The 18,351-nt window shown below is 42.9% G+C and overlaps 1 protein-coding gene across 1 annotated transcript in view; it reads right to left on the minus strand.

The window, feature by feature from the left end:
• Positions 1 to 18,351, minus strand: part of LOC124796265 (probable cytochrome P450 301a1, mitochondrial) — a 188,255-nt gene that overhangs the window by 98,275 nt on the left and 71,629 nt on the right. Inside the window, exons 5-7 of the mRNA XM_047260376.1 lie at positions 16,072 to 16,188; positions 12,451 to 12,527; positions 584 to 785 (exon numbers count right to left, since the gene is read on the minus strand). Coding sequence (XP_047116332.1) covers positions 584 to 785; positions 12,451 to 12,527; positions 16,072 to 16,188 — 396 coding nt within the window. The remainder of the gene's footprint in view (positions 1 to 583; positions 786 to 12,450; positions 12,528 to 16,071; positions 16,189 to 18,351) is intronic.

An 18,351-nucleotide genomic window follows, 5' to 3' on the forward strand; every position in this document is an offset into this window, starting at 1 on the left:
CACCTCCTACCTATCATCTCCATAGTTTCACCTATCCCCTGACCTCCACCCCTGAACCTCTTTAGAACATATTCTCTCCTCCCAGAATACATTTTCACCTGTGTAAGTATTTTTTTAATGGATGAAGAATTTCATCTCAACATTTTCTTTAAATTGTATGTATTCTGCGTCCTTTAAAGTGTCCGTCATTAATCTTTATAACTAGAAACATACATAGCCCTTATATTTTTATTTTTTTGTCGTCTTTGTTCACTTTTTATGAGCAGTACTATACCACTCACAGCCCTCCCCCCGCCCATATGGGACATGAGATGATGAAATAACAATAAAGAAAATAATTATGTAACGTTTGTTAGTACATTTTTATAGTTCATCTGCAGAAGGACAGAGTCTGAAAATTTCAATGAGGAGTAAAATAAACGTGTCTGAAACACATGTAGAACCTGTTTTTCCGCGATCATTCATTTTTAAAAAAATTTCTTACAGCTTTTGTTGCTGTAATGGTTCCACATCTCTACCAAGACTTCCGATCAAATTTACGTTTTAAGTCACACCGTAATAAACACCGGGATGCTGCACTTACTCGTAGGAGCAGTCCAGGGCCTTGACGAGTCGCCTCCAGGCGGGCGTGCTGACGTACCGCCAGGGGGACGGCTGCAGGTCCAGCTGCAGCATGCAGTCGAAGATGGCGAGGGTGGCGTCGATGAGCCGCTGCTGCTCAGAGTCGGCCGGCAGGTTCCTCTCCAGGCAGCCGAGGCGCGCATCCAGCGCCACCAGTGAGATGGCTGCGCACGACCACACACGTACACGCGCCAACCGGTACATGTAAGCGGAACTCTCACTCTCGCTATTCGCAGACTGCCACCCACTCGGTGGTTTGCACGAACATCGGTTAAATCAAAAGCGCCGTATACTGAGCTGATAAAAGTCATGGGATACCTTCTACACTACTGGCCATTAAAATTCCTACACCACGAAGATGACGTGCTACAGATGCGAAATTTAACCGACACGAAGAAGATGCTGCGATATGCAAATGATTAGCTTTTCAGAGTATTCACACAAGGTTGGCACCGGTGGCGACACCTACAACGTGCTGACATGAGAAAAGTTTCCAACCGATTTCTCATACACAAACAGCAGCTGACCGGCGTTGCCTGGAGAAAAGTTGTTGTGATGCCTCGTATAAGGAGGAGAAATGCGTACCATCACGATTCCGACTTTGATAAAGGTCGGATTGTAGCTTATCGCGATTGCGGTTTATCGTATCGCGACATTTCTGCTCTCGTTGGTCGAGATACAATGACTGTTAGCAGAATATGGAATCGGTCGGTTCAGGAGGGTAATACGGAACGCCGTGCTGGATCCCAACGGCCTCGTATCACTAGCAGTCGAGATGACATGCATCTTAGCCGCATGTCTGTAACGGATCGTGCAGCCATGTCTCGATCCCTGAGTCAACAGATGGGGATGTTTGCAAGGCAACGACCATCTGCAGCAACAGTTCGACGACGTTTGCAGCAGCATGGACTATCAGCTCGGAGACCATGGCTGCGGCTACCCTCGACGCTGCATCACAGACAGGAGCGCCTGCGATGGTGTACTCAACGACGAACCTGGGTGCACGAATGGCAAAACGTCATTTTTTCGGATGAATCCAGGTTCTGTTTACAGCACCATGATGGTCGCATCCGTGTTTGGTGAGATCGCGGTGAACGCGCATTGGAGGCGTCTATTCGTCGTCACCATACTGGCGTATCACCCGGCGTGATGGTATAGGGTGCCATTGGTTACACGTGTCGGTCACCTCTTGTTCGCATTCACGGCACTTTGAACAGTGGACGTTACATTTCAGATGTGTTGCGACCCGTGGCTCTACCCTTCATTCGATCGCTCAGAAACCCTACATTTCAGGAGGATAATGCACTACCGCATGTTGCAGGTCCTGTACGGGCCTTTCTGGATACAGAAAATGTTCGACTGCTGCCCTGGCCAGCACAATCTCCAGATCTCTCACCAACTGAAAACGTCTGGTCAATGGTGGCCGAGCATCTAGCTCGTCACAATACGCCAGTCACTACTCTTGATGAACTTTGGTATCGTGTTGAAGCTGCATGAGCAGCTGTACCTGTACAAGCCATCCAAGCTCTGTTTGACTCAATACCTAGGCGTATCAAAGCCGTTATTACGGCCAGAGGTGGTTGTTCTGGGTACTGATTTCTCGGGATCTATGCACCCAAACTGCGTGAAAATGTAATCACATGTCAATTCTAGTACAATATATTTTTCCAATGAATACCCCTTTATCATCTGCATTTCTTCTTGGTGGAGCAATTTTAATGGTCAGTAGTGTAAGATCGTTTCGGACCTCCTTTTGCCGGGCGTAGTGCAGCCACTCGACATGGCATGAACTCAGCTAGTTCTTGGAAGTCCCGTGCAGAAATACTGAACCTTGATATACTCTATGGCCGTCCATAGTTAAGGATAGGTTGCCGGTGCAGGATTTTGTGCACGAGATGACCTCTCGATTATGTCCCATAAACATTCGCTAGGACTCACGTCGGGCGATATGGGTGACCAAATCATTCGTTCAAATTGTCCAGTATGTTCTTCGAACCAATTACGATGCGGTGACTTGCCACATTGTCAGTCACAAAAATTTCATCGGTGTTTCGGAACATGAAGCCCGTCAATGGCCGCCAATGGTCTCCAGGCAGCCGAAGATAACCATTTCCTGTCAGTGATCAGTTCAGTTGGACCAGAGGACCCAGTCCATTCCATGTAAACACAGACTAAACAACTATGGAGCCAGCACCAGCTTCCACAGTGCTTAGTTGACAACGTGGGTCCATGGCTTTCTGGGGTCTGCGCCACATTCTAACCGCACCGGGTGCTCTTGCCAACTGAAATCAGAACTCATCTGGCAAAGGCCACGGTTTTCCAACCGTCTAGTATCCAACCGATATGGTCACGAGTCCACGAGACGCGCAGCAGGCGATGTCGTGATACTGGCCATAGCATTTCGCTGAACTAGCCTAACGCGTACGTTCGTCGTACGTCACACATTCATTTCTGCTGTTATTTCACGCTATGTTACTTCTCTCCTAGCACTGACAACTCTACGCAAACGCTGCTGCCCTTGGTAGTCAGGTGATGGCCGTCGGCAATTGCGCTGTCCGTGATGAGAGATAATGCCTAAATTTGGTATTCTCGGCACACTCTTGACACTCTGGATCTCGGAATACTGAATTCCCCAGCGATTTCCGAAATGCAATGTCTCTTGCGTCTAGCTTCATCTACCATTCCGTGTTCAAAGTCTGTTAATTTCCGTCGAGCGACCATAATCATATTGGACACCTTTTTACATGAATCACTTACAAATTACAGCTCCGCCAATGCACTGCTCTTTTATATCTTATGCACACGATACTATCGCCATCTGTAAATGTGGATATCGCTATCCCACGACTATTATCAACTCAGTGTAATTCAAAGAACACAAAACAACTGAACAGAATGTTGATCATGTCGTAATCAAATCATTGCTGCACAGAACTGCGGCATCTAAACCAGTGGCGTCCTCCATCCTGCAATGTCTCCATGTCGTGCAATGTCCCCATACGGAGACTACACAGAACATAGAATTAACCGTGCTTCAACTCCGAATATTCAACTTTGGATAAAATCTACGTGTGGTATGCTACATGTCAATGTCTTCCTTCCTTCTCTAACAGAACTGAAAACGACCAGAAAGAAATTCACTAATATAATCTTAAGAACGACTCTGAGTTCGTACTGGATTTGCTTCACAATAAACAAGCAGTATTTGATAACCGTCAACCATATGCTATAATGTCACAACTTACTGTTATTATTACTACGTTTGTATTATGAAGTCGTTCATATCAGCTTCTCTGTTGATCATCGCGGAGTTTCAAGAATGCAAACATTGGATGTTCACCACACAGAGTATCTGATTATAACGAGTTCCGTATGAAATCTAACATTTGTTTTAGACTATATTTCGTCAACATATCTATTTTTAATAATAGATCTTCGTTTTATTGATAGGTATATTCCTGTACATCCATGAGCGCACGGTATTACTTTCGCCTGATTTTGTAGCTATTGCCACGTTTCCTGAAGTTTTTAATTTAAATTGTTAGTGCCTCTTCGCTGTCTTCTGTTTTTTTCCACGAGTTTTCGTGTTTTGATGAAACCATTTACTTTGTTTTGTTATCAGTTCCCTGATTCGCCCCTATTTATACCACTGTTTTGGTTTTATCCTTCTTGTACTGCTGTATGTTCTGCTTCTATTATGATGTCCCCAGTGTCAACATGTTAATTTGTTGTTGTTAGTGTTATTTTAACATATTTCATTAATAATTATGGTTTCGTTTCACTCAGTTGTATGTCAGTGAGAGTCATTATTCTTAAGTATAATGTGTGTTGGAAGTCTTGACTACGTGAACTTAATGTGTGTGTGCGTGTGTGGTCTCCTGTAGATGTTTTCTCATCAGCTCGTTTAATTTATTTTTTCTGTTCTGTTGCCATTTTATGTTCTGCTTTATCAGTCCCGGGACTATAATATTTTTCAGGTAAGTTGCTATCTGCAAGTGCAAATTGCATACCTTTTTTTCATATAGCTGCTTAATGTCGTTATTTAACCAAAATATTTCTGCTCCTTACTTTGCTTTGTGTGCTAAGTCAGAATCACGTCTCATATTTCCATAAATGTGGTTTGGAGTCAAATGATAATGATTACACTTTTTGTTGCATTTCAACTCGTTTCTTGTCCTGTTGAGTGGGATCTGTCCTCTAGGAACACAAGCTGAACTGGCACTATAATCAAAACTACGAAAGTAAAATAATTAGCTACATTGGACAGACAACAACAAAAGTCACATTTCTCTAGTGCAGGCATGATGCATTAGTATTTCCTCCCCTAAAATAGAGATCGATCAAGCAAATTATTACTGAAAAACTTCTGAAAACGTTATGCGTTACGAAAGAAGAGTGGAATTGTGTGTTTCAGTTCTGATATGACGTCAGGCGGGAATTTAAGGAGACCAGAGGTTGTACAGAATTTCAGGGAGAGCATAAGGGAACAATTGACAGGAATGGGGGAAGGAAATACAGTAGAAGAAGAATGGGTAGCTTTGAGGGATGAAGTGGTGAAGGCAGCAGAGGAGCAAGTAGGTAAAAAGATGAGGGCTGGTAGAAATCCTTGGGTAACAGAAGAAATATTGAATTTAATTGATGAAAGGAGGAAATATAAAAATGCAGCAAATGAAGCAGGCAAAAAGGAATACAAACGTCTCAAAAATGATATTGACAGGAAGTGCAAAATGGCTAAGCAGGGATGGCTAGAGGACGAATGTAAGGATGTAGAGGCTTATCTCACTAGGGGTAAGATAGATACTGCCTACAGGAAAATTAAAGAGACCTTTGGAGAAAAGAGAGCCACTTGTATAAATATCAAGAGCTCAGATGGAAACCCAGTTCTAAGCAAAGAAGGAAAAGCAGAAAGGTGGAGGGAGTATACGGAGGGTCTATACAAGGGCGATGTTCTTGAGGACAATATTATGGAAATGGAAGAGGATGCAGATGAAGATGAAATGGGAGATATGATACTGCGTGAAGAGTTTGACAGAGCACTGAAAGACCTGAGTCGCAAAAAAGCTCCGGGAGTAGACAACATTCCATTAGAACTACTGACAGCCTTGGGAGAGCCAGCCCTGACAAAACTCTACCATCTGGTGAGCAAGATGTATGAGACAGGCGAAATACCCTGAGACTTCAAGAAGAATATAATAATTCCGATCCCAAAGAAAGCAGGTGTTGACAGATGTGAAAATTACCGAACTATCAGTTTAATAAGTCACAGTAAGTAACACGAATTCCTTACAGACGAATGGAAAAACTAGTAGAAGCCGACCTTGGGGAAGATCAGTTTGGATTCCGTAGAAATATTGGAACACGTGAGGCAATACTGACCCTACGACTGATCTTAGAAGCTAGATTAAGGAAAGACGAACGTACGTTCCTAGCATTTGTAGACTTAGAGAAAGCTTTTGACAATGTTGACTGGAATACTCTCTTTCAAATTCTGAAGGTGGCAGGGGTAAAATACAGGGAGAGAAAAGCTATTTACAATTTGTACAGAAACCAGATGGCAGTTATAAGAGTCGAGGGACATCAAAGGGAAGCAGTGGTTGGGAAGGGATTGAGACAGGGTTGTAGCCTCTCCCCGATGTTATTCAATCTGTATATTGAGCAAGCAGCAAAGGAAACAAAAGAAAAATTCGGAATAGGTATTAAAATCCATGGAGAAGAAACAAAAACTTTGAGGTTCGCCGATGACATGGTAATTCTCTCAGAGACAGAAAAGGACTTGGTAGAGCAGTTGAATGGAATGGATAGTGTCTTGAAAGGAGGATATAAGATGAACATCAACAAAAGCAAAACATGGATAATGGAATGTAGTCGAATTAAGTCGGGTGATGCTGAGGGTATTAGATTAGGAAATGAGACGCTTAAAGTAGTCAAGGAGTTTTGCTACTTGGGGAGGAAAATAACTGATGATGGTCGAAGTAGAGAGTATATACAATGTAGACTGGCAATGGCAAGGAAAGCATTTCTGAAGAAGAGAAATTTGTTAACATCGAGTATTGATTTAAGTGTCAGGAAGTCGTTTCTGAGAGTATTTGTATGGAGTGTAGCCATGTATGGAAGTGAAACATGGACGATAAATAGTTTGGACAAGAAGAGAATAGAAGCTTTCTAAATGTGGTGCTATAGAAGAATGCTGAAGATTAGATGGGTAGATCACATAACTAATGAGGAAGTATTGAATAGGATTGGGGAGAAGAATAGGTTGTGGCACAACTTGACCAGAAGATCGGTTGGTAGGACATGTTCTGAGGCATCAAGGGATCTCCAATTTAGTATTGGAGTGCAGCGTGGAGGGTAAAAATCGTAGAGGGAGACCAAGAGATGAATACACTAAACAGATACAGAAGGATGTAGGTTGCAGTAGGTACTGGGAGATGAAGAAGCTTGCACAGGATAGAGTAGCATGGAGAGCTGCATCAAACCAGTCTCAGGGCTGAAGACCACAACAACATGACGTCAGGACAATAGGTTCTTTCTTTAGTGAATTCTCTCGTCCTCTCCCACTCCCTCAAACTCTCCCTCCCCCCCACCTCTCTGCCTTTCTCCCTCTCTCTCCCTGTCAATCGAAAGCTGAATACAAGAAGTCCATTATGCTTTGCAAAGTATAGCACAGACGTCAAAGCATAGTCATCGATAGATGCTGCTTCACCTGTAATCTATACCAGTAATGCTGTTATAAGTATTCCTTTTTATAATTTCACAGAACACAGGTAGCACCAGTAATGTCACGTGTATGTTGTACTCAAAATCTTTGATTGTTTCCGAAATAATGTTATTTTAGTGCAAGACCGAATTTTCGATTGGCATCAGAGATTTGTCATTATACTGGAGCATTACGATAAGCAACTTGTTTGTGTTTTGTACTCTAAATTTTTGCTAATTAGATAAATAATTTTATTTTCGTACTAAATCGTATTTTCGAGACGCTGTACTTTCATTTCAGTGTGGAAGATTGTACATCACTTTATTTGGCCGTGTTGCATGTTTATATCTCTTATTTGGTGCCTTACGAGGTTTTACATCCTTGTTAGCAGAATATGCACTCTAAATACAGCAAATTAAAGATCTCAACAAAACGTCTTTCTTCCCCCCCCCCCCCCCCCCCACCCCGTTCCTGTTCCCCCTCAAACGGTGCTAAGTTCGTTTGTCTTTGACTATGCTGTGTGTTTACACCTTATATTTGGAGCATTGAGATTAGATGTTGGTATTGTTTAGTAGTTTATTATGGAAGGGAAAGGAAATACTGTCTGCAAATGTTCTAGGGAGGCTTGGCACCATAGTTATGATCAGTAAATGTTACAGTCTTCCTTGAAATTTCTCTTTTGTGCGTAACTTTAAGATGGCCTAATCAAACACAGAAAAAGCAGTAGTAACCTGTCAATATCAACGATTACATGTTTCTAGTGTACAACATGCATTTTTTCTAACCCCATCAAGTAGGCTTGGTGAGGTGAAGAATTATTGAAAAACTTGTAAAGACATCAGCAGCTCATAGTTAGAACACTGTACCAGGAGTACTTTGCCTCAGACCGAAGTGGTAACACCCTTTACGTTTTTTGAAACATATAGCAGACAATTAAGAGATAAAACAAACTTTCCTCTCTGTGTGGAACCTTGTCCATAATTTTCTTTGTCCATGTTGTATGTTTATATTTTGTTCAGCGCATTATGATTAGATGTTAGTATCATTGAGTACCTGATTACGGAAAAAATATAGTCTCTAAGCTTTTAAGCAAGCACTTGTATCATAGTTCTGAATGGTAAAGATCACAGCTTTTTTCTAAAGTTCGTTTCTGTAAATAGTCTCATGTAGACTTAAAATAAAGTGTCTGTTGCCTGCTTAGGGTGTTATTTTTAGCCCTGTGTGTTTTGTACAGTTATAGAACAATTCAGATGTGGAATTAGCATTGCGTAACTTGATTTGAAACTTCAGCATCATGCTTAAGGCGCCACATATTAATTGCGCACTTTCAGACGTTGACGTTATAGAACAGTAATTCAGACTGTCTATTTATTTGTATGCTTAGTATCGTATTTTAGCCAACATGTCTTATGTGTAGTTATAGGCTACGTAAGTTCGTCGTTGTGAATGCTCTCATTTAGACCTAAAGTTAAATGTCAAATATTACCTGAATGCATGCTTCACGTGCTTTTTACAGTTACAGAACAATTTAGGCCTGGATATAGCTCTGGCACACTTAATTTGAGAGTTCACAGATAATTTTCAATCATAAATTTTTATGAAAACACATTTTTTGATATGTAAATGTTTAATTGTGCCTTACATTAAGTGTAGGACAAAAATCAAAATATTATCATTCACAAGTGCTGCTTAACCTTTAACTTCATGATATGAACGTTATGTACGGGGAAGGAGAGAGGCAGAGAAACGTGATATTTGTGTTGGAAGGTGCCAATTTATGCAATTTTGGTGAAGCTTGCATATTTTTCAACATAGAAATACCGTATATTAGGAATTTTTTACAATGTTATGCAATTCAGGTGAAGGTTACGTTCTTTTTTTTTTAAATAAAATTAGCCGTTCAGACCGAACATGGCGGATATATTCTGATTGCCTGTTTCATAGTATTTTTTGAATTTCCTACCAACATGATGTCTTAAGAAGTAGGCGTCTTGCAACGTCATAAATATGTCACTGATAAATGTATAAATGTGTGATTTGTAACTTCATGAAAATGATGTTATTGCTAAGGGGGCATGACTTGTGACATCATGTATTCGAGATTAGGTACCACATGTAATGTCATGAGGCTTCAAGGTGGTCAATATACACTCCTGGAAATGGAAAAAAGAACACATTGACACCGGTGTGTCAGACCCACCATACTTGCTCCGGACACTGCGAGAGGGCTGTACAAGCAATGATCACACGCACGGCACAGCGGACACACCAGGAACCGCGGTGTTGGCCGTCGAATGGCGCTAGCTGCGCAGCATTTGTGCACCGCCGCCGTCAGTGTCAGCCAGTTTGCCGTGGCATACGGAGCTCCATCGCAGTCTTTAACACTGGTAGCATGCCGCGACAGCGTGGACGTGAACCGTATGTGCAGTTGACGGACTTTGAGCGAGGGCGTATAGTGGGCATGCGGGAGGCCGGGTGGACGTACCGCCGAATTGCTCAACACGTGGGGCGTGAGGTCTCCACAGTACATCGATGTTGTCGCCAGTGGTCGGCGGAAGGTGCACGTGCCCGTCGACCTGGGACCGGACCGCAGCGACGCACGGATGCACGCCAAGACCGTAGGATCCTACGCAGTGCCGTAGGGGACCGCACCGCCACTTCCCAGCAAATTATTGACACTGTTGCTCCTGGGGTATCGGCGAGGACCATTCGCAACCGTCTCCATGAAGCTGGGCTACGGTCCCGCTCACCGTTAGGCCGTCTTCCGCTCACGCCCCAACATCGTGCAGCCCGCCTCCAGTGGTGTCGCGACAGGCGTGAATGGAGGGACGAATGGAGACGTGTCGTCTTCAGCGATGAGAGTTGCTTCTGCCTTGGTGCCAATGATGGTCGTATGCGTGTTTGGCGCCGTGCAGGTGAGCTCCACAATCATGACTGCATACGACCGAGGCACACAGGGCCAACACCCGGCATCATGGTGTGGGGAGCGATCTCCTACACTGGCCGTACACCACTGGTGATCGTCGAGGGGACACTGAATAGTGCACGGTACATCCAAACCGTCATCGAACCCATCGTTCTACCATTCCTAGACCGGCAAGGGAACTTGCTGTTCCAACAGGACAATGCACGTCCGCATGTATCCCGTGCCACCCAACGTGCTCTAGAAGGTGTAAGTCAACTACCCTGGCCAGCAAGATCTCCGGATCTGTCCCCCATTGAGCATGTTTGGCACTGGATGAAGCGTCGTCTCACGCGGTCTGCACGTCCAGCACGAACGCTGGTCCAACTGAGGTGCCAGGTGGAAATGGCATGGCAAGCCGTTCCACAGGACTACATCCAGCATCTCTACGATCGTCTCCAGGGGAGAATAGCAGCCTGCATTGCTGCGAAAGGTGGATATACACTGTACTAGTGCCGACATTGTGCATGCTCTGTTGCCTGTGTCTATGTGCCTGTGGTTCTGTCAGTGTGATCATGTGATGTATCTGACCCCAGGAATGTGTCAATAAAGTTTCCCCTTCCTGGGACAATGAATTCACGGTGTTCTTATTTCAATTTCCAGGAGTGTATTTTAGAATCACCATAGCCATACTACGCACGAGTAGATTTTTCGTTCTTTTATTAATATGAATACAGATGATATCTTTTTTATTCAACATTCTGTGATGATACTTTTACATGATTAAATCCATTGTAACCACTAAGTTGTGAAATGAAGCTACAGAATATTTACTAAATATATATTTTACTCATATACTAATAATGATAGGCTGACTCTGAACACTGAAAATATAAAACAGCAAATAACGAGACTGCTTGAGAATAATCCAAATAATATATTTCTTAATACTTTTCAGAGTGGAGAAACAAGAAGTAAACTATGAAAAGTACACTGTCTGTAAGAGGAAGTGCAACACTCAGGAAAGATAGTTAGATGTCAATATAAGTATGGACAGGGATACACCAGCAGCGAGAATGTAAATGGCTAGAGTTACAATCTTCATTCAAAATTTAACCAGTGGTTCGTTTAGAACCTAGAATTTGTGACGTTTTGATCGCTAGTCAAATATGCTATCCCTCAACCACGGACGGTACATTAATTATTTACAAAAAGGGAAATAAAGTCTGTTCTTCACTAAACATCATACTAAAACCTATGTTCAATAGATGCCATATACAATACTATATAGATATCGTTTTAATTTTGTTTAGTTTGTAATTATTCGCCACAATGTTACATATAATTTGTCGTGTACAATATTATTCATCGGTTTGGTTCATTTAAGTAATATTTTTCAATAATGCTCCATTTTTATTTAGCCTGGTGACAAAATTATTAAATTTTCCAGAGTCGTGCAGAAAGGCTGTTTTATGGAAACAAACGGGGGAATGGAGAGCTTAGCTTTGGCCGTTGTGTCAAGGGCACAGGGCCGCCTGTAGTGCATGGAGAAGTCTAGAGGAATTCTTTATCTGGCGATGGGTATCATACGGCTCATAACGATGAGACACGCAAGTTCAGGGTTAGTAAAGAGCCATGCGATCCAAGTGGTCACTTGAGGCGCTCAGCTGAGAGTTGTGCCAGAGCCAACCCTAGTCGAAAGTTGTACATTAGGTGTACTCGTATTATAATTAGTAGCGAAAACAGCCTATTTCAACATCCACATGATTTTCATTTATTTTTAAGATCTTGCCAATACTGAAGGAACGGCGGTTAAAATACGAGGTGAGGGGCGCTAAATGACGTGTGTGATTGTCGATATACTATAGACTGAATAAACTAGGACGTGCATGACTGAATAAAATATTTGCCATCCGTAAACAGTCACGGAGTAGAAGTATTCAGTAAGTGTGTACATGTGTACACGCACGTGTGTGTGTGTGTGTGTGTGTGTGTGTGTGTGTGTGTGTGTGTGTGTGAGAGAGAGAGAGAGAGAGAGAGCGAGAGAGAGAGAGAGAACGGAGATTGTCATTCTATTCAATTCCAAGAACTATGCATCTCTTTATTGCTTCCCTAATAAGATCTCTCAGATAACTGTTTCATTACAGTGTGTACAATGTCATGCATTTGTATTGTACAATTGTAACGTGCATGCTTTGAATTAATCTTTTATTCATTTTTCATTACTTACATTCCAGCGCCCACTTGTTGAGTTCGTTCTTGAAGTCCAGCGGCATCTTGCCGTTTTCGTCTCTTAGATCCAGCATCCTACGTCATCGTGACAAAGAAATCGAGCTATCAGCAAATAGACAGACATTACAGACTTTATAACGTGAACATAAGACAGTGCAAATGTGTAGTCTTCTGAAATTGTTCAAGGTAAGCAACATCATATTTAGTGGACGATTACGTACGTGACAGTGCTTCACATATTCCTTGAAATACTGTTCGTATGTAAACGTAGTGAAGTACGACGTCACTGTCTATTGTAGGTTCACATTTTCATTTTATGATCACATTACCTTATTTCTCTCAGCATTCCTTACTAGCAATATCTGAGAAAACATATCGGCCCTTTTTGCTCATTTTTTCAAAACCTACAGCGGTATATTCATTTATATTTCACCTTTTATCTCATTAATTGAAAAATCATACGTAGAAAATGCTCAGAAAGCGTTTCTATCACTTCCATGTCAGTTAACGTATATGGGTTTAGATTCAAGGAGCGCAGAGAGTGAATCATTAACTCTTACAAAAGTAAACAAATAATTTTAATTTGTGGTAAGTGCCAAACAACAGCTAAAAGAAAGACAGTTCGATAGAAAGTGAACTTATCTGAAATCTAAGTGTGCTGATTGGTAAATGTGTTGCTCTATCTTGTGTGCGAGGAGTGGTTATAAAATGAAAGGAATATTGCTGTAAAAGTTCTACTTCAGAAACGTATTACTCCTCTATCCTTACAACTCTCCATGAGAATTTTCCACTGGCAGAAAAAGTGCTCGAAGTCTTCCTATGTGAGATCCTTGATGACGCGCGCCACTTTGTCTTTCACTGGACCAAAATCATGTTCCATTAATGCAGATCTGACCCTGGGGAATAGATAAAAAGCACGTGGTGTTAGGCCAAGCGAATAAAGTTGGTCGTCTGACATGATATGCTGTATTTCACTAGAAACCTCTTAACATACAATGCGCTTTGAGCCAGTGCGGATTGATTTTCAAGAACCCAGTGAAGATATACAATTCCATGAATATCGAAAAAGAAAACAACAGTCATCACCGCTTTGAAGCCTGATTTGCTCATTTGGGCTGTTTTCCTTATCTGTGAAGTTGGCCTCATTCACATTGGACGGACTTGTGCTTAGTTTCTGAATCATAAGTGAAAAACCAAGATTCGTCACATGTTATCACTCTTGCCATGAAATTAGGACCATTTTCAGTGGTGTTCAAAGTTTCAGTACAAACACTTTCATAAGCTTCTTTTTGGTCGATCATGAGTATTATCAGCACCAGTCCCACACACACTTTTCTCATGTCAAATTAGTTACGCAAAATTTACCTTACACATTCATCAATTCTTCCACTTCCAGCAATCGATCGAATACTCAACTGACGGGCAGATCGAATCAGATTACCAACTGTTTCGATATGTTCATTCTTTTCTGATGTTGAAGGGCGTCCCCGGCGTAAGTCCAACGTCTTCTCGGCCACCTTGGAAGCACTTGAACCACACAAAAACTCGCGTACGTGATAAACAGTCCTCGCCATACACTTATTTTAACGCAATACAATTTTTAGTAGCAATTTCCGCAAGTTTCATGTGAACCATCACGACAATTGATTGCTCAATTAGTAAATGTATCATTTTTACGACAAAACAAAGTAACAGCTATGACACAAACGAAGGCCATGCTCTTCCTGATTTGTCTACAGACATCGGAGATGCTGCATTCGACTTGTGACAACCATTTAAACTTCTCGTTGATTAGAGGAAAAACATTAATTTAATTGAAAGGAAAAAAATAGTAATCCACAGCGTTGCTGTGACACACAAGAAAGAAGTTTCACGCTTCATAGCTATCGGTCTTTTATCTTTGGCGCTTGTGTACTTACTCTGTGACAACATCAGTCCAATTATTTTATAGCCACACCTCGTACTACATCGTGTCTGCATCCTTTTTGTCTCGCTGCGCACTAGGGGTCGAGACGTTTGCACAGCAACTTTCTGCTGACGCTGAGCATGTTTAGTCAGGGTCTTGTCAGCACATACCGTAGGTGATCCAGTCAGATTTCTGCCTCCTGTAGGAAGGCGTTCACGAGTTGGGCACGGTATGCTCATGCATTATCGTCTCGAAACACGAAACCGTCACCGAAAAGTGTATCGAGGGCTGGCTCGTAGGATGGAGGATCCTGTCCAGATATACCACGTCCCTCATATTACCCTGGATAAGAGGAGAGACGTCCGATTTCCGTTCGTTACTGACGCACCTCCCCGTTGAACCGGTGGGGATAAACGCCTGAGACTTGAACTAGTGTCTGGCATCCTCCGTACTTCTTCTGGTATCGAGCGCTGTAGAGACCATAAGATAGTGATACGCACATAAACAGGTGGTGGTAACACCTCACACAAAAGATGAAAAAAGGCAGTGCAATGGCGGAGCTGTCATTACTACTTACATGATTCATGTAAAATGTGTCCGACATGACTGTGGCCGCACTACGGGAATTAACAGACTCGTGGCTCGAGCTAGACGCATGGAGGATTCCATTTCGGAAATCGTTAGGAAACTCTATATTCCGAAGATCTACAATGCCAAGAGTGTTCCGAGAAAAACGACGCAGTGGCCGACGTCCTCCACTTAACGACCGAGAGCAGAGGGGTTTGCGTAGAATTGTCGGTGTTAACAGGCAAGCAACGCTGCGTGAAACGACAGAAACCTATGTGGAACGTGCGACGAACGTATCCGTTAGGATAGTGCGGCGAAATTTACGGTTAATGAGCTATGGCAGCAGACGACCGGCAAGAGTGACTTTGTTAACAGCATGACATCGCCTGCAGTGCCTCTCCAAATCTCGTGACTACATCAGTTGGACCCTAGATGATTGGAGAATCGTGCCCTGGTCAGATGAACACCAATTTCAATAGGTAAGAGCTGATGGTAGCTTTCGACTGTGGCACAGATCCCAGAAGCCATGGACCAAAGTTGCCAACAAGGCACTGTGCAAGCTGGTGGTGGCTCCACAATGGTGTGGTCTGTGTTCACTTGTAATGGACTAGGTCCCCTGGTCCAACTGAACCAATCAGTGACCATTTTCAGTCATTCATGAACATGTTTCCAAACAGCGATGGAATTTTTATAGATGAAAATGTGCAATATCACCGGACCACAATCGTGCATGATTGGTTTGTAGAACATTCTGGACAATTCGTACGAATGACTTGGCCACCCAGATCGCTCTACATGAATCCCATCGAACATTTATGGGACATAATCGGGTGGTCAATTCGTGTACAAAATACTGCACGGCAATTGTGGACAGCAATAGAGGCAGTATATCTCATTTTCTGAGAACTTCTGTTAATTTGTTCAGTCCATGTGACGTGAAGTTGTAGCACTACTCCGTGCAAAAGGTGGTCCAACACGATATTATAAGGTATCCCATAACTTTTATCACCTCTCTGTAGGCGGCCACCTAGAGAAGAGTTCTCCTGTACCACTGTGATACAGGCCCTGGGACCGATCCTGTGACAAATACAAGTTTACAACCAGAACTGATGGCAGACATTGCCCACATTTGTTTCTCGAACTCACCTGTCCACGAACTCCAACGCGATACTGTCTATGGGCGCCATGTACTGCTTGGCAGATCGCGGCTGCATCATCGGCCTGTTCACCTTCCTCCGCGACTCCAGCCACTTCTCGCCTTCACTGGGGACAGAGATCAAACCACCATCAGCCTTCAGATACATCTATTGTTACGTGTGAGCTTTGTCTCATTTCGTAAATTACTGACTACTTACGCTAAGCTCGCCAGTCAAAATATTATTAATTTTCGTATTAGAAGAGCACATGATTGCTTTGGAGCGCTGTAGATTATATGAAGAGCATCGTTTCAAATTGCATTAATACAATGCACAGGTCATAATTTTACAGGAAGCAGAAAAAACATTTCTGTTCCTAATCAAATGGAATATCAAGTTACTTTCCACTAGGAATGTGGAAACCACTCAACGACTGTGATACGACCATCAAAATGATGGAGAATAGCAATCAGTGAACCTTTCCTTTCAGGCTTTGTTAAAGCAAATCTAGATTTCGACTAGTAACTATACATTGTCAATGCATTATTTCAGGGATTTGGCACATGCCCTAGTATGTCAATCCCCTATTGTTCGGACTCCCATCACAGTTCATTCAAGACTATTGTATACAATAGTCTTGTATACAATAGTCTTGTATGAACTGTGACAGGAGCCCGAACAACAGGGGATTGACGTACTAGGGCATATATTGAACACTGAACTATTGCATTGATAATGACTAATTACTAGCCGAAATCTAGATTTGCTTTAATAAAGCTTGAAAGGAATGTACGATTGATTGCTGTTCTCAATCATCTTGAAAGACAAATGAAGAAAATTATCTTGGACAGGACCTAGGTGTGTAGGTCACTGCATGGAGGAGCCATTGTAATTTTTAAGGTGCGCTTGATACGTTTCGCACCAGTTTTTTTAATAAAATACACTGCCGAAAAAAATTAGTACAACCTTTTAGGCCTTTCCATTTCACTCAAAATTTATTGTTGCAGCAGTGTATATGGAGTATATGAAGTGATTGCTTTTACAGGACAGTAGCACAAGCGGTTCTGAGATGCCAGGGGTCGACCCATGCTGGAATACCCGTATTAGTAAGTGATGTAACTTCACAAGCTGCGACATGGTCGCAAATAGAGCAGTGATCTGAAAATGTAGAATAAATTTCTTTATTTCACGTCTGATCACAAATTTTATATATTCTCAGAATATCGTTTTCGGTCAGCAATGAAGATCTTCAGATCTGTTTTATAAAAAACAGGGCCTAATATACGGGAGCCATAGAGGCACCGTCAAATGCTTCCACGGGCGGCAATGCAGGCGCTGACTCGCATCCAATCGATGGTACAGATGGCCAACACTGTTCTGGAATACGTTATTGCAGGCCTTTTCACATAGTTCTGTAAGAGTTGTTGGTTGGAAATGAGCGTACGGCATTGCGGGCCGGGAGTCCTCCATCCGGGATAGTTCGCCCACCGAGGGCAATTACTTATTGCATTCGACCCACATTGGGCGACTTGCGCGTCGGAGATGGGGATGAAATAATGATGAGGACAACATTCAGTCCCTGAGCGGTGAAAATCTACTGTCCCCAACCGGGAATCGAACCCCGGCCCTTTGGCGTGGCATTTCGCCACGCTGACCACTCAGCTAACGGGGGCGGACAGAGTTGTTGGTTGAGTCGCACGACTCACTTCTCTTTCTATCTTATCCCACGTGTGCTCGACTGGAGACAAGTCCGGAGATACTGCTGGCCAGGGAAGTTGCTGCACATCTTGCAGAGCACATTGATTGTCACCAGCTGTGTGTAGACGACCATTATTCTGTGGGAACAGCACATCACATTCCTGCTGGAAGAACGCAAAGGAGCGGGTCTAATAATATTCTGCACGTAAAGCGCTGGTTAGCGTCCCCTCCAAAGAAAGAAGGGTGAACGAGAGTTGTAGTTTATCGTCCCCTAGACAATAAGACCTCTTGTAGGGCCAGTGCGTCGTGGAAGAATGCACACTAAGAGACAGTGGTTCAAATGGTTCATATGGCTATGAGCACTACGCGACTTAACTTGTAATGTCATCAGTGGCCTAGAACTTAGAACTAATTAAACCTAACTAACCTAAGGACATCACACACATCCATGCCCGAGGCAGGATTCGAACCTGCGACCGTAGCGGTCTCGCGGTTCCAGACTGCAGCGCCTAGAATCGCACGGCCACTTCGGCCTGCAGAGACAGTGGTCACTAGATCTAAATTGCAGGAGCAGACGACCAACACTTGGGAA

Source organism: Schistocerca piceifrons, chromosome 4 (assembly GCF_021461385.2).
Source record: "Schistocerca piceifrons isolate TAMUIC-IGC-003096 chromosome 4, iqSchPice1.1, whole genome shotgun sequence".
Lineage (NCBI taxonomy): Eukaryota > Metazoa > Arthropoda > Insecta > Orthoptera > Acrididae > Schistocerca > Schistocerca piceifrons.